This window comes from Aquarana catesbeiana, linkage group LG06, assembly GCF_042186555.1.
Source record: "Aquarana catesbeiana isolate 2022-GZ linkage group LG06, ASM4218655v1, whole genome shotgun sequence".
In the NCBI taxonomy this organism is placed as follows: Eukaryota; Metazoa; Chordata; class Amphibia; order Anura; family Ranidae; genus Aquarana; species Aquarana catesbeiana.
In genome coordinates this window covers 233,090,408-233,116,157 of record NC_133329.1, presented here as the reverse complement: position 1 = coordinate 233,116,157, position 25,750 = coordinate 233,090,408, and the positions used below count along the sequence as shown (strand labels likewise).

Genomic DNA, 25,750 nt, shown 5'->3' with positions numbered 1-25,750 from the left:
CTGTAGAAATCAGGTTTGGGGGTCCGTTTGGGCTTTCAGATACCCACAGTAATAACTTTAAACATAGACATTGGGAGCATACCTATTACAAACCTCCTCCTGTGTTAGCAGGAGTTGTGGGAGTAGTGCCACGGAATGTCTTAGCCTGGGTTTACACATGTGCGGTGCGAATTGAAGCTCAGGTTTCACTGGGAAGATAAAAATCTCCTGTTCAAAGGCTCATCTGCGTTTTAGCTCAGGATCAGTGAGCAGGGAGAGGGGGAGGGAGAGGGGGAGGTGTAGTGAGGAGAAGGAGAAAATCCATGTTCAGAACGCAATGCATCTGCGAAGCAGATGCTTTCCCATAGAAGATAAGGGGCTCGTAATTTGCACCGCAATGCCCAGAAAACGCACACTTTTTTGTGCAATGCGCAGTGCGAATGCAACGCACATATGTGAACCAGATGCATTCATATGAATGTATTTTAAAATGTCCTGCGAATTAGATGCGGTTTAAGCCGCATCTAATTCGCATAGGTGTGAACGGGGGCTTAGACCATCTAGCCGTGTCCACGGGTAAAGAATAGGGGCCTCTGTCTGTAAAGTCAGACTCCAAGAAGGCACCATCCTCTGGGGCTAAACTCAGAAGTGTGAGTGTGTCTAGGAAAATGCAGGTTTTTATTGTTGTGTTCTGGGTTTTAGAGGCATAAAGATCTTGATATAAGAAAAGGCATGCTGTTAGAATATTCTTTGTAGTGAAGACAAGGGTTCCATCTATGCAGGATACATATAAATATATATAAACTCACGGTGTTGTTAGAATCTGTTGAATATTCTCCCCAGAAAAGGAAAGTGGAACGGTGGTCTCCTGTATTCAATATACCAGGATTTTGCCTGGCAGTTCCTACATTCATTTCAATTTCCCACTGCAAAGTTCCACTTTTGCTATCTATAATAACAACCTGCAAAAAATGTAAAGTTTACAATTGAAAAAAGATTATTAAAAAACAAAAAAGTTAAACCTGCAAGATCATAGGCATTCGAAGGTCATCAAGGCCTCATGCACAGACGTCTAGAGGCTTCAAAGTCCTTTAACATTAAATCCCTAACGCTTTCCTGTGCTTTGGGAGCTGCATACAGCCACCAATACAAGAGAACGGCTGTATGCGGCCCAACTTGTGTAAACGCCACATGCGTCTGCATTTACTTTCACATGCACATAAATCAGTTTTCCCCAAATGTGCCACTTTTGCATTTCGGGAATAAAGCCATACAGGCATGGAAGGGTGAACACCAACGCAGAAGTGTTTGACATTTACACAAACACTTCTGTGTACTGCCATTCACTTGTATTGGCAGCTTTACACAGCAACCCGAGGTGGTGCAGGAAAGTGCCAAGAATTTTATGCTAGAGGACTTGCAGGCTCTAGACATCTGTGCACATCAGGCTTAATACAGCAAACTAAAAGTTCCATGCACTATCTTGTAAATGTAAATGTAAAAACATTTACGAGTAATTGATATTGTAAGCCTAGCCAGAAAAATAATTCACATTGTAAACAATATTCCCAACCACTTTTGTCACAATATGCTTGCAGGAAGACATAAAGTGGTAGTGAAATCTGTTTTTTCACTTGTACCTACAAGTAAGCCTATAAGACTTACCTGTTGGTGCAGGGAATATCTCCTAAAAGTGCACAGTTTAGGAGATATTCATTCGCAGCAGCTGGTAACATCACTGGCACACTGTGCTCTGAATGGACGACATGCTCATGCATACTAGCACATTAAGACATTAAGGTTCCATGCACACTGGACTTAAAAAACGTTGATTCTACAGGCGTTTGATGTTTTTTTCACCTGCCTCTAGAAGCACTTCTATTGTGTTCTACGTGTCTGCACATTATGACTACTACAGTCGTTTTCTGTCAGGGACGTTCAGAGGCAGGAAAAAAACCCTTCTCTATTGCGTTTTCTGGAGAAGTTTAGGAGCTGTAAAAACATCAGTCTCTCCTAAACTCCTCTCATCTCCTCTGAATGCCAAGTTTCAACGTTTTTTTAGTAAAAAAAAAAAAAAGGTGTTTTGTCACTGTACATCATTTCCTGGCTTTTGCAGAGGGGCATGTAGTGCAAAAAACGCCTATAAACGAAATGCTCTTAAACTCTCAGACTCGCCTAAACTTTGTACAATATGCTTTCAATTTGCGTCTTTTATGCCACGTTTTTAAGCTAAAACGTTGACTCTTTTTCTGCTCCTAGTGTGCATGGAGCCTAAGGCTCAATTAGAAAAGCTTTAACAAACATGCATCTTTATTAACAGCCATGTGAACATTTTTTTATTACACTGGACTTCGCTTATAAAAAATATTTTTGAGAATAAGAATTCTAAACAAACAATACAATGAATAATTTCTATGAATATTTTTAACTATCATGCGTGCACTTTTAAGTAAATCTGTCACAAATGTGAGCAATATAGGATAAGCATATTCTGGAAAAGTACAAAGTAAAGGCTATGATCAGTGTAAACCCCATGTTGTAGTGATCAGTAGATCCAGAGATAAAGAAAGCTGAAGTTATATGCAAAATTACTTTTACTGGAGCTGGGGGGAGAGAGGCCAAGCTAATTGTTTACAGAAGAGTCAAGACATGCAAATCATGTATGCATTGTTTTCATAGGTGTGTGCAGCCTATTGCATTAGGGTGTGCACCCCAAAGTTCAAACACACACACGTGTGTGTATATTACACATACACACTCCCATAAATAACTATAAACAAACATTTAAAAGTGTATCAAAACATGGACGGTGTCTGTAGGACAGAGGACAGTGTCAAGTGAGAGTGTCAATAGGGCAGAGGACAATGTCAGTAGGGCAGAGGATGTGGTCAGTAGGGCAGAGGACGTGGTCAGTAGGGCAGAGGACGTGGTCAGTAGGGCAGAGGACGTGGTCAGTAGGGCAGAGGACGTGGTCAGTAGGGCAGAGGACGTGGTCAGTAGGGCAGAGGACGTGGTCAGTAGGGCAGAGGACATGGTCAGTAGGGCAGAAGACATGGTCAGTAAGGCAGAGGACGTGGTCAGTAGGGCAGAGGACGTGGTCAGTAGGGCAGAGGACGTGGTCAGTAGGACAGAGGACGTGGTCAGTAGGACAGAGGACGTGGTCAGTAGGGCAGAGGACATGGTCAGTAGGGCAGAGGACGTGGTCAGTAGGGCAGAGGACGTGGTCAGTAGGACAGAGGACGTGGTCAGTAGGGCAGAAATCAGAGTCAGTTGGGCAGTGGACGGTGTCAGTATTTTTTTATATTTTTCATTAGTTCATTTTTTTTTTAATTTTGTTTTTACAATTTTTCATGAGCCCTGTTAGGGGCTTTGGTAAAATATCAGGGGTCTAAAAGACCCCTGATATCTCACTTTTTAGACAGAGAAAGGGACTGAGGACAGAGATTCCCTAGCAGCCTCAGCTGCACTGGACAGTGAATGAATGCTCTGTGCTGAGCAGTTTTCTGTTCATTCACAAACTGAAGTATAGTAAACACAGTTTACAATGGTTCGGTTATGAATAAGCACAGTGAGTGATCGGTTTGGGGGGGGGGGGTGGGGGGGTGGTACATGGCACACTCCTATGATTGCTTTTATTTCTAGTATATACCCCATTTAAATTAATGAAATTTATGACACTATAAATTCAGCAAATCAATCTTGCAAATATAAGAATTTTTGACTTGCCTGTAAAATCCTTTATTAGAAATATACTCTAAAGCAGGCGTATGCAATTAGCGGACCTCCAGCTGTTGCAAAACTACAAGTCTCATCATGCCTCTGCCTCTGGGTGTCATGCTTGTGGCTGTCAGAGTCTTGCTATGCCTCATGGGACTTGTAGTTCTGCAACAGCTGGAGGTCCGCTAATTGCATATCCCTGCTCTAAAGCATGGGTGCTCAACCTGTGGCCCTCCAGCTGTTGTAGAATTTGTGTCTGGGAGGGAGCTTAGAGGGAGATTAACAAGGAGCTTGTCTATTCACAATACGGCTCTGCATGTTCCTTCATTCCTCTGCCTATGTAAGGGGGGGTGCCTTTCCTCCAATCAGCTCTCACGCAGTGTAAACCCAGACTCCCCACCCACTGCTGAAAGAGGAAGAAAGATTTCTAACACGATCTTCACTTTCCAAAGAGTGTAGAAAGTTGAAGACAGCAGATATACAAGTAAAACATATGTAGGTGGATTTGTTTCATCTCTGTGTATCATCTGAGGCTATTCACTTCACTGGGTGTATGTGAAGGTTTACAACCACTTTAACTAGAAAGGGGGATGCCCGATCCTTTAGGCCATAAACCTGAACAGTGTCAAAACAGCCTAAAAATGGTGGAACTTAAGGCCGGGGTGCCCTTCCTAGCCTCATCTGGGAAGACAAAAAGGGGATCTGTTTTTCTAAACAAAGCACTGGCTAAGAAACTTGCACAACCTGAACCATATCTAGACAATGGAGGGAAATTACCCTTTAATAAACTAAAGCCAGACAAAGAGATGGGAAAAATGCCTCTCGGTTAAGGTGAAAAGCAAAGACTACCCTATGCCAGAAGGAAATCCTGGGCTGTAATACTTCCTTGTCCCTCAGACCAAAAAAAGGTTCTTTGTGAGAGAAGGCTGCCAGTTTAGACACATGCCTCACAGATGTGACAGCTACAAGGAAAGTAACCTTGTGGGTTAGAGTAATGCTTCCAATGGGTTCTAATGGAAGCTCTTGAAGTGCTAAGACGACCAGATTCATATTCCAATGTGTCAAGTGTGAACAGACTGGAGGTTTCACATGGAAGACAGCCTGCACAAACGGTCTTATTTAGACAGTGTGAACCTAACAGTCTCTAAAACAGAATCAAAAGTGCAGAGAGTGATATTGCCAACTGCCAAACATTGATAAAGACCCAACTGCATGAAGAGATGCATGAAGGGTGGAAGCCCCTGGACTCACAGCAAGAGAAGTATGTCTTCCATGTCCGATGATGGACTTTAAAAGAGGTAGATTTCTCATCCTTGAGCATCAGAAGAATCACAGTGTCTGTGATGCCCCTCCCCCTTAGAACTCAATAGCTATTCCATCAAAGCCAGCGACTGTGAAGCAGGAGGGCAAATCAGCACTTGGGGCAATAGATCTGGATGATCTAGCAGGGCTTACAGTGTATCTGCTAGAAGTCTTACCAGGTTGGTGTAACACATTTACCTGGGACAATCCAGAATAATTAGGATCAATGGTATGCTCTCCATCTAGTTTCTGCAGAGCAGACAAGGAAGAAGTTTCAGGGGAGGAAAAGCATAAATCAGATCCACCAGTGGATCTCTGGATTTGGATATAAAGCTGTCCAGTTTTTTGTTGAACCTGGAGGCCACAAGGTCCACATCCGGCATCCCCCAACTCTGACAAGAGTCCATGAAAACCTTTGGGTGACCGCTTTCCCAGGTTTTCCAATTGTATACGCCTAGAACTTACACTGCTGACAGACTGAAACATGAAGTTTTGCCCAGCACAGGCTCATATCTAACTCTTTTGAATGGCGAGACTTGGTCCCTCCCTGACAATTAATATATGTCACTGTTGTAGGGTTATATGACTGAATATGGAGCGAATAGATCTCAAACAGGTTGGTCCAACACTGAAGGGACAGCTAGGAGATGCTTATCGGGAGGACCAAATAACCTGTTTGTAGGTGTGACTGGGCAAGACTGAATGCTAATCAGGATGTATTCAATCCCACCCACCATCAGAGCTGTGAAGGAAGTTACATCATTTACAGAGTCTGGAAGACTACAAAGTGGAGTGCACAGACTCTAGCCGCTACAGGAAGTAGCTGTGGAAGAGACAGAGTCTATCATCAGGATACACAGAGTGTCATTTGACACAAAGCCACAACTAAACCCAGAATATCAGGGGATCTGCAGACAACAGAGCAATAGGTACAGAGGTATGATCTATGCCAGGATTATTCATTCCATTCAGTTCTAGTGAAAAGAAAGTTGGAGTTAAAGCTTTAAGTATTAACAAAGATAAACTGGCCCCTATCAAAAATGTAAAACAGCCCAGTTCATTATGGGTATAAAGTTGCAGCTGAAAAGGTTAAGTAACTTTTAGATAGTACAGTTATTCCTTAATGAATATCTTCTAATTATCTGAACATAACTCTTACGTTAAAAGTACTCTTCTCTTACATTCTGTATGTTTAAAGAAGAAGGTTTGATGCACAGCAGCTTTTCCATCTCTGTTAGTAACATGTTCTGGCCAGCTCACAAATCCCAAATCCTACTTTGTATATTTTTACTTTCTCATTGAAACTTTTTTGTTTTCTTGTGTTGACTAAATATCCACATAAAATTATAAAATACCAAGGAGATTATTGTGTCTAAACTTGGATAAAACATTTTCAGTTTGTTTAATCCAAAGCACATAAAATCAGAGGTGTTTACAGCAAAGTCCATATAAACTTTATCAGAATTGCATTACCACCTCAAAAAAAAAAGGCGAGACTGTGTGCCCAACTATAATTTTCTTGGCATTATATGGATTTAAAATGATCACATTAGCTGATATTCACTAGATATTAGCAAAATCTTGTTGATCATTGCATAAGGTCACTAACCTAAAAACAATATTTAATCTTGGGTTCTAATGGCTGCTAAAAAATGTATGCGTCAAAGCGGCAGTAGAGAGACACAAGCATCAAAGTGGCAGTAGAGAGACACAGCTATTAAAACCTGTGGATATATATTTTTTTGTAAAAACCCCCCAAAAATAAACAAAAAACAAAAAACAAAACAAAACAAAAACAAAGCACAAACCTTCTTTCTGTTATGTCCGATTCCAATTTCCATTATTATTGACAAAGCATCTCTCTTGAAATAGCCCAGTGCTGGTTTACTACAACAAGAAACAAAAAATTGTATTTTAATACAATAAAGTATATGTGAACCCCCACATTGTAAAACAACCCACTCCGTTTAAAATAGAAATGAAAGGAAAAACATTTGTGTATACAAAAACATTTTTAATACCCATGTTTCCCTTTTCTATGAGTAATCACATAACCTCTGTTCTCAGCTGCATAAGGAACTCAGAGAGCTGGGGTAGAAGAAACAGCTGCACACTGGTCTTCCCAGTAAAAGTGTGTGTGTGGTTTAGGTGTCAGGAAAAGTCTGATCACTGGTGGAGAGCAGGATAAGTTCTCATCACAGCTAGAGAACTGACCATGCTGTTCTATCATGCCTAGTGTAGTCAGTTTTTAAGGAGGTAGTAAATGCCACATGTACCTACAAGTAAGCGCATAATAAAGCTTACCCATAGGTACAGGGAATATCTCCTAAACATGCACTGTTTAGGAGAAATTTACTACTTCTGCAGCCAGTGATGTCACTTGGCATGCACACTGGAGGGACAGCATGCTGTCCATACAGAGTGCTGTGCCACATGTGGCTTCTGTGCAAATGCGAGGGAGCGATGTCATCATGGTTTGGCCATTCAAACGCCGGGGCCCGTGAACCCAGAAGAATGGGTGAAGATGGAAGCCCCATCAGCAGTGACAGCTCTCCACTGGAGGGTTTCATTTAAGGTAAGTCTCTCATAATGTGCTAGCATGTGAGGCATACTAACACATTATAGCATTAACTTGCAGGGAGAAAGTTTTTTTTTTTTTTTTTTTATCATAGGGAAAGCAGATGGACTGGCAGGAACACCAGGGATTTCACACAAAGAGAACAGGATTCTTTTTCATACAAGTACATGGTTCAGCAGCCACATATCAGGAATATGAAATGTTGGGTTTACATATTTTTTAAGGTAATCTACCAAATGTAGACATATGGATTTAAAATTTGATGCACTTTTAGTTGACTCTGCCTAAACATTATGCTTTAGTTCTAGGTGGAGTATTCTGGCTTGGTTGCAAATTGGTTTGTTATGTCATTATAATGTTTTAATGCCATAGTTACTGTCTCTGATTCTGGAGTTTTGGATGTTCCCATCATTCTTGTGGTGTTTGTTGAATTCTCCATATTATTACACAAAATAAATATCCAACACATAGAGGGGGCACACCCAATTTTTCTTATGCCAGACATGCAGACTTGGGAACACAGGGACATGATCTCCCCATGAGATATATGGATCTAGGAGATTTAAAGCTTGAACACCCACCAACTAATGAAATATACCTTTTGGATGGACTAACGTTTTAATATTAAAACAATGAACACCATAACTGCCTTATTTACATTGTACGCCGGACAATCCGATCGTGTGTAGGCTTCGGCTGACTTTTTTTTCCCAAAAGTCCGCCGGACCTAGATTTGAAACATGTTTTAAATCTTTCCATCGGACTCAGTTCCTGACGGAAAGCCCGTTTGTCTGTAGGCTGGTCCGACGGAAAGCCCATTCGTCTGTATGCTGGTCCGACGGAAAGCCTATTCGTCTGTATGCTGGTCTGACGGACCAGATACGACGCAAGGGCAGGGTATTGCATCTCGCGCTCGCTGCAATAGGAAAAACTAATTTTCCTATTGCGGCGAGCGCGCGGCATACCAGGCCCTTAGGTCTGGTATGGATTTTAAAGGGAATCCCCTACCCTGAAAAAACTGCGTGGGGTCGCCCCTAGAATCCATGCCAGACCCCGATCTGAGCACGCAGCCCAGTCAGTCAGGAAAGGGGTGGGGACGAGCGAGCGCCCCCCTCCTGAACCGTGCCAGGCCGCATGCCCTCAACATTGGGGGTGGGTGCTTTGGGGGAGGGGGCGCCCTGCGGGGCCCCCCCACCACAAAGCACCTTGTCCCCATGTTGATGAGGACAAGGGCCTCTTCCCGACAACCCTGGCCCTTGGTTGTCGGGGTCTGCGGGCGGGGGGCTTATTGGAATCCAGGAGCCCCCTATAATAAGAGGGCCCCCAGATCCTGGCCCCCCACCCTATGTGAATGAGTATGGGGTACATGGTACCCCTACCCATTTACCTAGGGAAAAAGTGTCAATAATAAAACACACTACACAGGTTTTTAAAGTAATTTATTAGACAGCTCCGGAGGTGGGGTCTTCTTCCGGATTCGGGGGTCCCTCCGGTTCCTCTTCTCCGCGTGTTTTATTATTGACACTTTTTCCCTAGGTAAATGGGTAGGGGTACCATGTACCCCATACTCATTCACATAGGGTGGGGGGCCGGGATCTGGGGGCCCTCTTATTATAGGGGGCTCCCGGACTCCAATAAGCCCCCCGCCCGCAGACACCGACAACTATCGGCCAGGGTTGCTGCGAAGAGGCCCTTGTCCTCATCAACATGGGGACAAGGTGCTTTGTGGTGGGGGGCCCCGCCGGGAGCCCCCTCCCCCAAAGCACCCACCCCCCCATGTTGAGGGCATGCGGCCTGGCACGGTTCAGGAGGGGGGGGCGCTCGCTCGCCCCCACCCCCTTTCCTGACCGACCGGGCTGCGTGCTCGAATCGGGGTCTGGTGTGGATTCTAGGGGCGACCCCACGCCATTTTTTCGGCGGAGGGGGTTCCCTTTAAAATCCATACCAGACTTAAGGGCCTGGTATGCCCCGCAAGGTTTCAATCTCGCCGATAAAAGCGGCGAGATTGACTTCCTTTTCTAGTCCTGTCGTACCTGAGTCACGTTCAAAATGAACGGACTTGTCCGTGTGTGGGCAAGTCCGTTCATTCTGAAAGTCCGCCGTAACTCAGGCGAAAGTTCGTCGGAAAGATGGGAGGACCTAGCCTGCCGAAAAGTCCGGCGGAAAGACCGTCGGACCAAGTCTGCTGGAAAGTCTGCTCGTGTGTACGAGGCATAACATCTCTCTGATGATCCAGGCAGCATCTAAGGAGGTGTTCAGCATCTGTCTCTGTCTGAGCTCCAGAAGCATTACAAACTTTTCACATACTATGAAGTTAAGTGAAGTTTGATTGATTTATTGCTAGTGTATATACTTGATGTAACTGATTGCCACAATACAATTCTGTGAACATCCTGGCTGTGTCTCTCAAAACAAAGTCCACAGAAACACGTTTCCCTCAGTACTAAGACCAAATTCTATAATGTTCTGCTGGATGTGGGTAGCTGCAGCTCAACATTTTCACTGACCCCACCGTAGGCACAAAAAATGTTTGTTTAACATACTACATTTTAGCCTGTGCCTAAGTTTTCCTGTTTATAAAAAAAGTATTGCCCTTCCTATTGGGTTGATGGACAATAACCCCCGCCAAGCAGTGTGGCTGGGCTAACATTTCAATTTCAGGGTCTGGTCACTGGTGTATGGTGGGATGAAAAATATGTTTTGCGCCAGTCACTTTAGTCTTTTTACCTTTTATTGCTGAACTTAATTCAAGGAGAGAGGGCAGGATGTTCCCCCCAACCCCCCCCCCCCCCCCCCAAAAAAAAAGGACAGCTATTTTGATAGTAGTAGAAGGTCCCTTAAGAACAGACACTTGGTAACTACTGACCTGTGAGAGCAACCAAATAGATCTATGACCCTGTAAGAGCAGTCGCAGTCTTTTCTTAAGAGCAATTGATCTTGTTCAGTGCAGTGGATCGAATCAAGGTGTTCCTTGACCACTTGATAGCAGTCAAGATACCTTAATTGCTGGGCAATGTATCCTTCTTACAATGTCCATCAGTGGCTTTAAGGTTCTTCACAGATGCTCCTTTCAGACAGCTATCCTTAAAGCAATATTAAAGTCTATTTTTTTTTTTAAAACAACAAACATGTTATACTTACCTGCCCTGCGTAGTGATTTTGCACAGAGCAGCCCAGATCCTCCTCTTCTCGGGTCCCACATCGGCGCTCCTTGCCAGACCTTCAGAGCTTTGTGCCGGAACCGAAGTGACGTCATCGCTGCTCCGGCCAATCACATAGCTGGAGTGCATGAACCAAGAAGAAAGGCCGGGGGAAGATGTCAGCCCCCTCGGCGGTGACAGCACAGTGCTGGAGGGCTTCATTCCAAGGTAAGCATTTCAAAATGCGATGCATACTAGCACATTATGCAATTGCCTTACAGGTTTTTTTTTTGGTTAACAGCCGCGGTTTACTAACGCTTTAATACCATGAATAACAACATGTTATTAGACTTTTACTCCAGGAGTATATAATGAGTTTGGAAATTCTAGAGAATTGCTAAAAAATAATGCATTACAGTTTAACTAAACCCATTTGATTTTAGTCGACTAAAATGTACTGGAGATTTTAGTGGACTAAATGAAAATTGGAATAGATTTTTGTCATAGTTTACATTAATTGACTTAATTCTAAATTTATTTTAATTTAGTTTTCATCACTTGCAGCTGACGAAAACTATGATGAAAATATTTTTGTCTACAAAATTAACACTATTGTTTGGGCCTGGTGATTGACAGCTCAGGCCCCAGCACTGTTATGGTCACATGCTCTCTCATACCAGAAAGTCTAACTAAAGCCTAACTGGCAATAGAATGGTGTGCATTTCATATTTTACAAGCCAAAGGCTGCGGTTATTATACTCCTTTAAAAGCTACATTAAGTTATAAAAGCATCTGTTGATAGAACATCAGAATAGTTGTTGTTTCTTAGTAGATGCTAAAGAGCAGGGTTGCCAATGCAAATTCATGTTACATGTTAAATACATGTTAAAGCAAATATAAAAAAATATATATGTAAAACATTTGTGAAACACTATGATCTGATAAAACTCAAACACGGGATGAGTTAGAGCACCAAGATAAACAATGTAATTCTGTGGATTTCAATAAAGGTCCCATATGTTGTCTCATGCTAATGTTACCTGCAATAGTCATTCTGATATTCAAGTTTGTCAATATAAAATGTAAAAGTCAAGTTATTACCTTAAAATATCCGTTGTGTTCACAGACCACAAAGAATGAAACTTTTGTCCATCCAGCAGTTCCGAAACTTCTGAATTCACAACCAAAATGTTGTTGTAATAACTCCCAGGAACATTTAACAAGTAGAGAATTTTTCCTGAGCTGCAATCATAAAAAAATGTGCAGATGCATTCAGGCCATATTGGACAAACACACTAACATAACTTTAATACAGTACAAAAAAACACACAGAAAAAAAAATTCTTGTATTATTTGCAAATGTTAGAGCACCTTTTAAACTATTCTCCTAGGGTTATCTTTTTGTAATGTCCTGAACTTAAAATGGATGTAAACCCTTACATACCATACCTTGAAAAAAATATTCATACTCCTTGAAATTTTCCACTTTTCCAAATTTTCCAATTTTGTCATGTCAGAACCACAGACGTAAATGTATTTTATTGGGATTTTATGGGATAAACCAAAACAAAATGGCACATAATTGTGAATTGGAAAGAAATTGGTAAATGGTTTTCAAAATGATTTACAATAAATATCTGAAAAGCCTGGCCTGCATTTGTATTCATTACTTTGTAGAACCACCTTTTGCTGCAGTTACAGCTGCAAGTCTTTTTGGGTATGCCTCTACCAGCTTTGGACATCTAGAGTGAAATTTTTGCCCAGTCTCCTTTGCAAAATAGCTCAAGCTCTGTCAGATTGGATGGAGAGCTTCTGTGAACAGCAATTTTCAAGTCTTGCCAAAGTCTAGACCTAAATATTGAATTTAGGTCTAGACTTTGACTGGGCTATTGTATCACATGAATATGCTTTGGTCTAAACCAGGGATATGCAATTAGCGGACCTCCAGCTGTTGCAGAACTACAAGTCCCATGAGGCATAGCAAGACTGTGACAGCCACAAGCATGATACCCAGAGGCATGATGGGATTTGTAGTTTTGCAACAGCTGGAGGTCCACTAATTGCATATCCCTTGTCTAAACCATTCCATTGTAGCTCTGGCTGTATGTTTAGGGTCGTTGTCCTGCAGGAAGGTGAACCTCTGCCCCAGTCTCAAGTCTTTTGCGGACTCTAACAAGTTTTCTTCTAAGATTGCCCAGCATTTTGCACCATCCATCTTCCCATCAACTCTGACCAGCTTTCCTGTCCCTGTGTCAAAAACCATTAATCAGACCAAGACAGAAGTACAGTTAAATCACACTTGTTTAATAATAAAAGTAAATATAACAAGCCTAGTCATAACATAGCCAAAGTTCGGTAACCGGAACGGATAGTCAGACAAGCCAGAAAGTCAGGAAGCCAGGAATCAGCGTAGTGGAACATCAAGAAGGATCTGGAGCCAGAAGGACCGTCAGCCAAGCAAGTCCTTAACAGGCACGCAGGAGAGAGTCTCTGTGATGTTGACCAGGTGAAGGCAGAGAAGATCTGGGCTGGACGGCTTAAGTAAGCAGGACTGACGAGCAGGATATCATCAACCGGTGGGTCACTGTGGAGAGCTAGGAGCTGGCAATTAGTCGACAGCTGAGCGGCCAGCTCAGAGAAAGAAGGGCTGAGCCCAGCCCTGACACCCTGCTGAAGAAAAGGATCCCTACAACATGATGCTGCCACCATTATGTTTCACATGGGGATGGTTTGTTCAGGGTGATGTACAGTGTTAGTTTCCCGCCACACATAGCGTTTTGCTTTTAGGCCAAAAAGTTAAATTTTGGTCTCACCTGATTAGAGCACCTTCTTCCACATGTTTGCTGTGTCCCCCACATGGCTTTCACTTCTTATGGCTTTCTTTCAACAATAGCTTTCTTTTTGCCACTCGTCTATAAAGGCCAGATTTGTGGAGTGCACGACTAATAGTTGTCCTGTGGACAGATTCTCTCACCTGAGCTGTGGATCTCCGCAGCTCTGCCAGAGTTACCAGGGGCCTCTTCGCTGCTTCTGTGCTCTCCTTGCCCGGCCTGTCAGTTTAGGTGGACGGCCATGTCTTGGTAGGTTTGCAGTTGTGCCATACTCTTTCCATTTTCGGATGATGGATTGAACAGTGCTCTGTAAGATGTTCAAAGCTTAGGATATTGTTTTATAACCTAACCCTGCTTTAAACTTCTCCACAACTTTATCCCTGACCTCTCTGGGGTGTTCCTTGGCCTTCATGATGATGTTTGTTCACTAATGTTCTCTAACAAACCTCTGAGGGCTTCACAGAACAGCTGTATTTATATTGAGATTAAATTACACACAGGTGGACTCTATTTACTAATTAGGTGACTTCTGAAGGCAATTGGTTCCACTAGATTTTAGTTAGGGGTACCAGAATATAAGGGGGCTGAATACAAATGTACCCCACACTTTTCAGATATTCCGTTATAAAAAAACTCGGAAGACCATTTATCATTTTCCTTCCACTTCACAATTATGTGCCACTTTGTGTTGGTCTATCACATAAAATCCCAATAAAATACATTTACGTTTTTGGTTGTAACATGACAAAATGTGGAAAATTTCAAGGAGGTATGAATACTTTTTCAAGGCACTGTATGAAGTACACAAAATTACTGCAACTAAATATACATTAATATTTTTGTTAACAATGCAGCTAGCGAAAGTACCTGAATTGGACTCAGTATAAGAATCTTACAAAACACCATAAAAAGCAGCACGCAGACAGGGAGCCAATCAGTTGAGCTGCATGCAAATGTGAGACAAAAAACGTGCTGATAACATATTAGGCAGACAGGAGACATTATCAGTCTGCTGCTGCTCTTTCACTGTCCAGACATCAGGCTGTATCTCTCGTTGTCGGCCATACATGAAACAAAATTCAGCCAGTTCAGCAGAGACTGGCTGAATTTCGATCCACGTATGAGCACTCTGGTTGTACAGAAGTCGATATATCATTCAACTTTTGTGCAACCAGCCTGTCAGATTTTTCCTGACAGATTAGTGCCACTGGCTGGCAACACTAATCATTGTGTTTTGCAGAACACAAAAGCGTTGCGTGAAGGATTCCCCCATCAATTGAGCAATTTTCTTTCCTTTCACAGGTGGTGGAAAGAAAAGAAAATTGCATGATCTATGGCCTGCCTAAATGTAAAAGAGAAAGTAGTGTCACCTGCATGGCTATGCCACAGGGCTGTTTAAGTCTCAGAAACCGATATACATAAAATAAATCCTTTAACAAGTAAACAGCTCCCTTGTATTTATTTAATTCGCACATTTAGTTGTTTGTCTGGAGATCAGCTTTAACAAAAATCAGGTCAAGTTACTACCAGAGCCAACAAAGACATTTAACATTGCAGCCTGCACAAATGTCAATGTCCTTAATTGGTAACACAACACTTACACTGGTCACATGCCCATTAACTGCCATCTACAAAATGGTTCTTCGAAACTTACCATTAACCAATGTGATTGTATTAATTCCAACAGAAACTGTAGGTAGTGGGTTGCATCATTTTAGAGCAAAAGCTAGCTGAAAGTGACTGAAATCACAGAGTGCAAAGCGAGCAATAAATAAGTCAGAGGTTTTGGAAACAAGTTCTGCTGTTCGATGAAATAAAAACCAAACCTTAACTTCAAACCCCAAAGTTCAGAGGTAAAAGAAAAAAAATAACACCTTAGCATCTTGTACCTGTAGGTGTGAAGAATAGATCCTGTAGGCTTTGGGGTAGATAACACTTCAAACTGGAAGGAAAGGTGTATGAACCATCATTCCTTCCACAAGATGAGGAAATTTCAAACATAGTCATTATTTCTTTATTTGAGGTGTTCACCAAGATTAAAAAACATAACCTCAAGAGAAAGCATTTTGACCACTTCAGCCCCGGAAGGATTTACCCCCTTCCTGACCAGAGCACTTTTTCCAATTTGGCACTGCGTCACTTTAACTGCTAATTGCGCGGTCATGCAATGCTGTACCCAAACGAAATTTGCGTCCTTTTCTTCCCACAAATAGAGCTTTCTTTTGATGGTATTTGATCACCTCTGCCATTTTTATTTTTTTGCGCTATACACGGAAAAAGACCGAAAATTTTGAAAAAAAACGATATTTTCTACTTTTTGTTCTAAAAAAAATCAAATAAACTCAATTTTAGTCATACATTTAGGCCAAAATGTATTTGGCCACATGTCTTTGGTAAAAAAAATGTCAATAAGTGTATATTTATTGGTTTGCGCAAAAGTTATAGCGCCTACAAACTAGGGTACATTTTCTGGAATTTACACAGCCTTTAATTTATGACTGCCTATGTCGTTTCTTGAGGTGCTAAAATGGCAGGGCAGTACAAAACCCCCCCAAATGACCCCATTTTGGAAAGTAAACACCCCAAGGAAATTGCTGAGAGGCATGTTGAGCCCATTGAATATTCATTTTTTTTGTCCCAAGTGATTGAATAATGACAAAAAAAAAAAAAAAATTACAAAAAGTTGTCACTAAATGATATATTGCTCACACAGGCCATGGGCATATGTGGAATTGCACCCCAAAATACATTTAGCTGCTTCTCCTGAGTATGGGGATACCACATGTGTGGGACTTTTTGGGAGCCTAGCCACATACAGGGCCCCGAAAACCAATCACTGCCTTCAGGATTTTTAAGGGCGTACATTTTTGATTTTACTCCTCACTACCTATCACAGTTTTGAAGGCCATAAAATGCCCAGATGGCACAACCCCCCCCCCCAAATGACCCCATTTTGGAAAGTAGACACCCCAAGCTATTTGCTGAGAGGCATGTTGAGTCCATGGAATATTTTATATTTTGACACAAGTTGCGGGAAAGTGACAATTTATTTTTTTATTTTTTTTTTTTTTTGCACAAAGTTGTCACTAAATGATATATTGCTCACACAGGTCATGGGCATATGTGGAATTGCACCCCAAAATACATTCTGCTGCTTCTCCTGAGTATGGGGATACCACATGTGTGGGACTTTTTAGGAGCCTAGCCGCGTACGGGACCCCGAAAACCAATCACCGCCTTCAGGATTTCTAAGGGTGTACATTTTTGATTTCACTCTTCACTGCCTATCACAGTTTCGGAGGTCATGGAATGCCCAGGTGGCACAAACCCCCCCCAAATGACCCCATTTTGGAAAGTAGACACCCCAAGCTATTTGCTGAGAGGCATGGTGAGTATTTTGCAGCTCTCATTTGTTTTTGAAAATGAAGAAAGACAAAAAAAAAAATTTTTTTTTTCTTTTTTTAATTTTCAAAACTTTGTGACAAAAAGTGAGGTCTGCAAAATACTCACTATACCGCTCAGCAAATAGCTTTGGGTGTCTACATTCCAAAATGGGGTCATTTGGGGGGGGTTTGTGCCACCTGGGCATTCCATGGCCTCCGAGACTGTGATAGGCAGTGAAGAGTGAAATCAAAAATTTACGCCCTTAGAAAGCCTGAAGGCGGTGCTTGGTTTTCGGGGTCCCGTACGCGACTAGGCTCCCAAAAAGTCTCACACATGTGGTATCCCCGTACTCAGGAGAAGCAGCAGAATGTATTTTGGGGTGTAATTTCACATATTCCCATGGCATGTTTGAGCAATATATCATTTAGTGACAACTTTGTGCAAAAAAAAAAAAAAAAAAAAATTGTCTCTTTCCTGCAACTTGTATCACAATATAAAATATTCCATAGACTCGACATGCCTCTCAGCAAATAGCTTGGGGTGTCTACTTTCCAAAATGGGGTCATTTGGGGGGGGTTGAACTGTCCTGGCATTTTATGCACAACATTTAGAAGCTTATGTCACACATCACCCACTCTTCTAACCACTTGAAGACAAAGCCCTTTCTGACACTTTTTGATTACATGAAAAAATTATTTTTTTTTGCAAGAAAATTACTTTGAACCCCCAACATTATATATTTTTTTAAAGCAAATGCCCTACAGATTAAAATGGTGGGTGTTTCATTTTTTTTTTCCACACAGTATTTGCGCAGCGATTTTTCAAACGCATTTTTTGGGGAAAAAACACACTTTTTTACATTTTAATGCACTAAAACACACTATATTGCCCAAATGTTTGATGAAATAAAAAAGATGATCTTAGGCCGAGTACATGGATACCAAACATGACATGCTTTACAATTGCGCACAAACGTGCAGTGGCAACAAAATAAATACATTTTTAAAAGCCTTTAAAAGCCTTTACAGGTTACCACTTTAGATTTACAGAGGAGGTCTACTGCTAAAATTACTGCCCTCGATCTGACCTTCGCGGCGATACCTCACATGCATGGTGCAATTGCTGTTTACATTTGACGCCAGACCGACGCTTGCGTTCGCCTTAGCGCAAGAGCAGGGGGGACAGGGGTGCTTTTTTTTTTTTTTTTCTTTATTATTTTTTTGCTTTTTTATCTTATTTTAAAACTGTTCCTTTCATTTTTTTTTTTTTTTTTAATCATTTTTATTGTTATCTCAGGGAATGTAAATATCCCCTATGATAGCAATAGGTAGTGACAGGTACTCTTTTTTGAAAAAATTGGGGTCTATTAGACCCTAGATTTCTCCTCTGCCCTCAAAGCATCTGACCACACCAAGATCGGTGTGATAAAATGCTTCCCCAATTTCCCAATGGCGCTATTTACATCCGGCGAAATCTAAGTCATAAAATGCTCGTAGCTTCCGGTTTCTTAGGCCATAGAGATGTTTGGAGCCACTCTGGTCTCTGATCAGCTCTATGGTCAGCTGGCTGAATCACCGGCTGCATTCTCAGGTTCCCTGTTGAGACAGGAGAGCCAGAGAAAAACACGGAAGACGGTGGGGGGGGGGGGGGGGGGCATTCTCTCCCACTGCTTGTAAAAGCAGTCTAGAGGCTAATTAGCCGCTAGGATTGCTTTTACATGAAAGCCGACCGCTGGCTGAAAAGAATGATACCAAGATGATACCTAAACCTGCAAGCATCATTCTGGTATAACCACTCAAAGTCGTGAATGGTGTACCTAAAGAATAAAAAATGGTTAACAATAAAGCACAGTAAAACGGTAAAGTATAAAAAATTGCATACATGAAAAGCAAACATGATAAAACATGATAACAATAAAACATTGCAGAATAGAATACAGTAAAAAAGAGCAGAACAATAGAGAGAATAGAGAGAGAGAGAATAGAGAGAGAACAATAAAACGACAACTATTATTTTTTATTTTATATTTTTGTTTGTGTTTTTTTTTTTTTTTTTTTTTTACACTTTTTTTGTAACTGTAACTTTTATAACTGTAACCGGTTCCAGGTTCGGGTCTCTCAAAATGCGATGGCATCTTGGGAGACCCTGTGAAAGTGTGCCTAGTCTGTGCAATGCTGTACCCTACGCTAATACTCAACTAGTGAATGGTAGCGTTCAAAACATTCACCAATGCAAAGACCAGGATTGTCAGGACAGGAGGGACAATAATAGCGGGTGTCACGCCTATATCCGCGTTTGCTGCAGACACAACATCTTTTTTGGGGGGGGTTCGTTGGGTAGGGGTACTCGGGAGGACATAAAAATGCCTCTCATGCAGCCGACTGCATTTGGTTGGGGATGTGAATGGGGGAAGTACGGGCGCTGCAGAAGCGGTGGGTTCCCAATTAGGATTGGCGAATGCAGCAGGAAGGGCATTATGGGCACGACGGGCCTGTGTTTGTCTTTTTGGTGGCAGCGGGACACTACTTGTGCTTGCCACCTCACCAGCTTGAACTGCACTTATGGGACTCGCCACGTCACCAAGTGTTACTGCAGTGCTGGTTTGACTACAACCGGGGTGTACTAGGCCGCTGGCGCTTGCCAGTTCACCAAAACGCTACCAAAAAAACTGTTAGCGATCGCAGGGATCAGGCCTGACTCTGCGAACGCTGCAGTTATGCGTTTAGTGTTTTGTAAGTGACAGTGATCGATCGATACTGCACTTGGGTGGGCTGGGCTGGGCCGGGCGGAGGGGCAAAACGCAGGTGCTAGCAGGTATCTGGGCTGATCCCACTAACACTGCGTTTTTGGGAACCCTAAACTGCTGGGGACGCCAGTATAGATCTGATCGGATCAGATATTGATCAGTTCAGATACTATACCACTAAGGGAGGTGTACGGTGCGTGCGTGGGTGTTAGCGCGACCGGCGCTAACCTGACGCTGCCTGGGGCTGGTGCTTGCCAGTTCACCAAAACGCTACCAAAAAAACTGTTAGCGATCGCAGGGATCAGGCCTGACTCTGCGAACGCTGCAGTTATGCGTTTAGTGTTTTGTAAGTGACAGTGATCGATCGATACTGCACTTGGGTGGGCTGGGCTGGGCCGGGTGGAGGGGCAAAACGCTGGTGCTAGCAGGTATCTGGGCTGATCCCGCTAACACTGCGTTTTTGGGAACCCTAAACTGCTGGGGACGCTAGTATAGATCTGAACGGATCAGATATTGATCCAATCAGATACTATACCACTAAGGGAGGTGTACGCTGCGTGCGTGGGTGTTAGCGCGACCGGCGCTAACCTGACGCCTGGGGCTGGTGCTTGCCAGTTCACCAAAACGCTACCAAAAAACTGTTAGCGATCGCAGGGATCAGGCCTGACTCTGCGAACGCTGCAGTTATGCGTTTAGTGTTTTGTAAGTGACAGTGATCGATCGATACTGCACTTGGGTGGGCTGGGCTGGGCCGGGCGGAGGGGCAAAACGCTGGTGCTAGCAGGTATCTGGGCTGATCCCGCTAACACTGCGTTTTTGGGAACCCCAAACTGCTGGGGAAGCTAGTATAGATCTGAACGGATCAGATATTGATCCGATCAGATACTATACCACTAAGGGAGGCGTATGCTGCGTGCGTGGGTGTTAGCGGTACTGGCGCTAATCTGACGCTGCCTGGGGCGACGCATATCACCGCCGGGCGATCAGGGGGCTAAACCTTTATTCGGTAATAAACAGCGGGTGCCCTGACACTATAAAAAATAAACTAACTAACCAGCGTCACCCGTAACGGTTATACGGTGATCAGTGGTGAAAGGGTTAACTAGGGGGCAATCAAGGGGTTAAAACATTTATTAGATAGTATATGGGGGTCCGTGTCGCTATAAAACGCTGACGGCGAACCTAAATATTTACCTCCCTAACTAGCGTCACCAGCGACACTAATACAGCGATCAGAAAAATGATCGCTTAGTGACACTGGTGACAGGGGGTGATCAAGGGGTTAAAACTTTATTAGGGGGGGTTAGGGGGGTATCCTAGACCTAAAGGGGGCCTAACACTCACTGCCCTAACACTATAACTGTCACAAACTGACACCAATACAGTAATCAGAAAAAAAAAAAAACCTGCTTGGTGTCAGTTTGTGATGGGGGGGTGATTGGGGGGGGATCGGGGGGCGATCGGGGGGGGGGATTGGGGTGTTTAGTGTGCCTGGCATGTTCTACTGTGTGTGTGTAGTGTTGTGCACTCACATACCTGTCTTCTCTCCTCGGGCCGGAACGGAAATTACCGAGCCGAGGAGAGATGACATCATTTCCTCTGCCTCTGTGTACAATACAGAGGCAGGGAAATGATCCCATTGGCTGGGAGCGATCGCGAGGGGGGGGCCACGAATGGATGGCCTCCCCCTCACCACCGATCGCCGGGGGAGATTTGCCGACCGCCGCAGGCACCGGGGGGGGGTCCGATCGGACCCCCCATCTGCGGGCAGGCAAGGACGTACCTGTAAGTCCTTTTGCCTGCCCGTGCCGCTCTGTCGACGTACATCGTCGTGCGGCGGTCGGCAAGTGGTTAACATGCTTGCGAGAGTACAGAGAAGGGCAACAATGCCAATTAAGGGACTGCAGTATCTCAGCTACGGGGAAAGGTTGCGAGCACAGAACCTATTCTCTCTGGAGATGAGACGCTTCAGAGGGGATATGATTTCAATGTACAAATACCATACTGGTGACCCCACAATAGGGATAAAACTCTTCTGTGAAAGGGAATTTAAAAAGACACGCGGCCATTCACTAAAATTAGAAGAGAATCCATTTAACCTTAAACTGCAGAGAGGGTACTTTACTGTAAGAGCAGTAAGGATGTGGAATTCCCTTCCACAGACAGTGGTTTCAGCGGGGAGCATAGATAATTTCAAAAAACTATTAGATAGGCACCTGAGCGACCACAACATACAGGGATATACAATGTAATACTGACATAAAAGCTTACAAACACAGGTTGGACTTAATGGACTTGTGTCTTTTTCAACCTCACCAACTATGTAACATGCGTACTCCTTCATATCATTTTTGTATTGTATTCATTAAGAGATTTGTAGCTCAGCCTCTAGAGGGATCTCTGTACCTCAGTGAAAAATCTCTGTCTTTGCTGGATCTATGGAAAGGACTATGGTTGTCACCCTAGCCGTACTTCCAACATGAAAATACATTGAAACATACTGAGTAAACATTTTTTAAAAAAAAAAGGAAAATAAGGGAGAGAAAGAACCTGTACAGGGAAATAGGGGTGCATGGTTAATTGTGGTACCGTGTATATTTAATAATAATAATAAAAAAAAGCCAGCAAGCCAAATGAAAGTGTAAATAAAGGCAAAATGTTTTTTTCATGTTGGATAAAGAATAGGGGAGGTTATAGCCCCAGTCAGGATTTTTGGTTTTGCCATCTATGTCACATTGTGGAGATTTCTCATCACTTCCTGTCCCATAGCTAAAACAGGAGGTGAGAGAAAATCCCTCCAAAGTAAGAGAATCCCGGTCACCAGAACTGGAAAATTTCCCCTCTATTAGTGTTCCGATGTCAACCCAAAATGTGGAATTTTCTTTTACTTTTAATAATAATGCTAAACAGGACAAATAGAGAGGTCAGACACAGGCAACAATAAAAACTGACTGGTGTTCTAATCCATCTCCAGTTTATCCAAAATTTAAAAAAAAATTTGCCTTTAGTTATACTATTGCTGATGTGGGGATTTAGTAAACGCTTCATCTGTATTTTTAACTTGGCTCACTGGCTTTTATTGGATTTCAAACATGTCTGCCTTTGATCTAGAGCAGCCTTTTTCAACCAGGGTCCCTTGAGGTTTCTTCAGGGGTGCCTTGGCTATTTAGCCTAAAAATTGACCCAAAATTGTATACAAGCTGCTGGGTGAATGAAACCTGCCTTTTTCACAGAGCCACAGGTTGACCAATGACATCAACAGTTGATAAGGAGGATGTCAGTTGCCTGCATGCTGTCCTTATTTGACCCCCCACCTCTCTCCATCAGCTTTGGGGTCTCATTAGCTAAGTGATGGAGAAAAATCGAGGGAGAAGAGAAACTGGGCAAATCGCTGTAGCTATACGTTGGCCACTTTAAGACCACTAGGGTACGCGCAGCCTAGAAATCCCCTCAGCATCCACGCGTCTTCTTTCCAGCTGACAGGATGGGCTATGCGACTGCTGATTGGTCAGTGCCACCCATGTGACGGCGCTGACCAATTAGAATGCTCTGAAATGTCACTCCTGAAGAGGTACGTTTTGGACATTCAGCTGAGGGGATTTTTAAGCCCCGAACTCCTGACGCGGATATACCGGGGCTTAGAAAGGGAGAATGCCACGGTCCTGTGTAAGTTCACCTTATAGATTTTTCTGTAAAGGTGAACTTACACTTTAAAAAGAAACCTCTATCTAAGTTATTTATTTTATTTACATTCTTATAGCAACTGGCAGTGCAGACAACCTTTCATACTTGCTGTTATATCAGCAGCTTGATATTCACGCCTTCCTCTGCAGCCGCTGTACTCAGAGATGAGCGGGTGAACGTGGAAGACGAACAAAAAATAACAAGTAATTTAAACAAGGGTGCTTCAGTTTAACATTTGACAATATACAGTACCTGGATTTTGTACTTTAGATGTTGTGTGTATACAAGGATTCCTTACAAGCTGAGTGCTATGTAAGCTCCCAGCACAATTTATATGTAATTACAAAAAATACACTGTGTTTGTCAAACAAAACTTGTCTACGACAGTCAATCTACTAGCAATGTGTGGAATTCCCATCAACTCTTATCTTTCTATATTAGTGCAAAATGTTCTTTTCACAGTATTTAGTAGAAAATATCTTTTTTACTTCACAAGGTCAGAAATTCTTGTCTATATAAATCATATTTGGTTCGCTCTGCACAATCATAAAACTACATGACTAAAGCTTTATTGTCTGACCTTCAAGACAACACACTGGTTAAGAAAATACCTCTGGGATAAGATGGGTATAAAGTCTTTCATCTGTGCTTGCCATTCAGGATCATGTTTGGTGTCTGAAAGTTTACTTGGTTGGCCCGCTGTTGTAGCACATAGATCGTTGACAGAATATCCTTTAATAGTGTTATCTGTGAAAATGAAGAAAACTTTGTTAATCTTTTCTGTATATTTTACTTCATATTTAAACACCTAAAGGGATTTTCAAAAGGGAATGGATAAAATAACAGACACACGAGAAAGATGAGAATTTTATTGAGAAAAGTTTACATAACGACCTAAGAGGGAACATTTATAGTGCATAAATATATCAACAGATATACAGAGGATTCCATATAAAATAAATTCAAAGTTGATGCCGCATTTACATATTTTTATAGAGCCAAGGTGATACTCTAAGCCGAGGCAGAGAATAAGCAACTAAGCAAATAGTACAGGACTTTTAGGTTTCTATTGGGCCCAATATAGAGTGTCTGTCCACATTTTGTACGTTTCCATGTGAATTCTATAGAATAAAAGACAATGGGGTAGATTTACTAAAAAAGATTTATTAAAGGTATAAACACAAAGATACTACTCACAAGCGAGCATGAAAAACAGGCTTTTCTTAACAGTAGCAGCTATATCCTTCGCTGCCTGATGACGAGAGGTAGATGATGGCACCCCACACGGCTGACGCATTTCAGGGGCGCACCCCCTTCCTCAGAGCCTAGGCTCTGAGGAAGGGGGTGCGCCCCTGAAATGCGTCAGCCGGGGTGCCATCATCTACCTTTCGTCAATAGGCAGCAAAGGATATAGCTGCTACTGTTAAGAAAAGCCTGTTTTTCATGCTCGCTTGTGAGTAGTATCTTTGTGTTTATACCTTTAATAAATCTTTTTTGGTAATGCACTAGGTCGTTGCGCCCTCTCCCTTTTTCATTTTTTCTTTAGTTGTACGAACACCCATTGTTCTGAAGAGGGCTGCAAGACCATATAATTTGCCTTATATCTAAGAGTAGACCACACCATCTGTGTCTAGCGAAACACCAGAGCGCAGGAGATTATTGCTTGGCTGTAGATTTACTAAAGACAAATACTGTATACTGTACACTGCAAGTGCACTTGCTCCAGTGGTTAGTAAATGAGGTAAAGCTTCACTTTGCAAAGAATACTCAATCACATGCAAGAAAAATAAAAAACAGCATTTTTGCTAGTACATCATTAGATTTTAGAATCAGCAGTGCTTCTCCCCCATATCTAGAGCAACTGCACTTGCAGTGCACAGTATATTTGCCTTTAGTAAATCAACCTCCAAGTGTGAACATTCCACAGTAAACTGTAGACATACATTGACACCATGGCGTGCACTAGGGTATTATGAAAACCCTGCTGACTTACTAACATAGACATGATGAAAAATTTGGTTTACAAAGATTATTTCTCTGCTCTGCTTTACAGTATACATTTTTCATGCAGGTGGAAATATAGTGAATCTACCTTTAGACCCCTTTTACACTGGAGGTGTTTTTCAGGCGCTAAAGGGCTAAAGATAGCGCCTGAAAAATGCCTCCCCTGCAGCCCCAGTGTGAAAGCCCGAGTGCTTTCACATTGGAGCAGTGCGTTTGCGGGACGTTGGAAAAAGTCCTGCAAGCAGCATCTTTGGAGTGGTTTAGGAGCAGTGTATACACCACTTCTCCACCACCCCTGTCCATTGAAATTAATGGGCACCGTTGCCGAAGGACCCCACTGTCGCCACTTGGTTACATCGCTGTTTTACATTTTGGACTTATACGT

General features: G+C 42.6%; 1 protein-coding gene across 2 annotated transcripts in view; it reads right to left on the bottom strand.

Moving 5' to 3' along the window:
* FAM234A (family with sequence similarity 234 member A) overlaps window positions 1-25,750 on the bottom strand; it is a 165,370-nt gene that overhangs the window by 13,472 nt on the left and 126,148 nt on the right. For both annotated transcript variants that reach the window (XM_073633050.1, XM_073633051.1), the window contains 4 exons: window positions 23,973-24,108; window positions 11,818-11,958; window positions 6,807-6,885; window positions 789-941 (listed from right to left, as the gene is read on the bottom strand). In XM_073633050.1, the coding sequence (XP_073489151.1) occupies window positions 789-941; window positions 6,807-6,885; window positions 11,818-11,958; window positions 23,973-24,108 (509 nt within the window). The remainder of the gene's footprint in view (window positions 1-788; window positions 942-6,806; window positions 6,886-11,817; window positions 11,959-23,972; window positions 24,109-25,750) is intronic.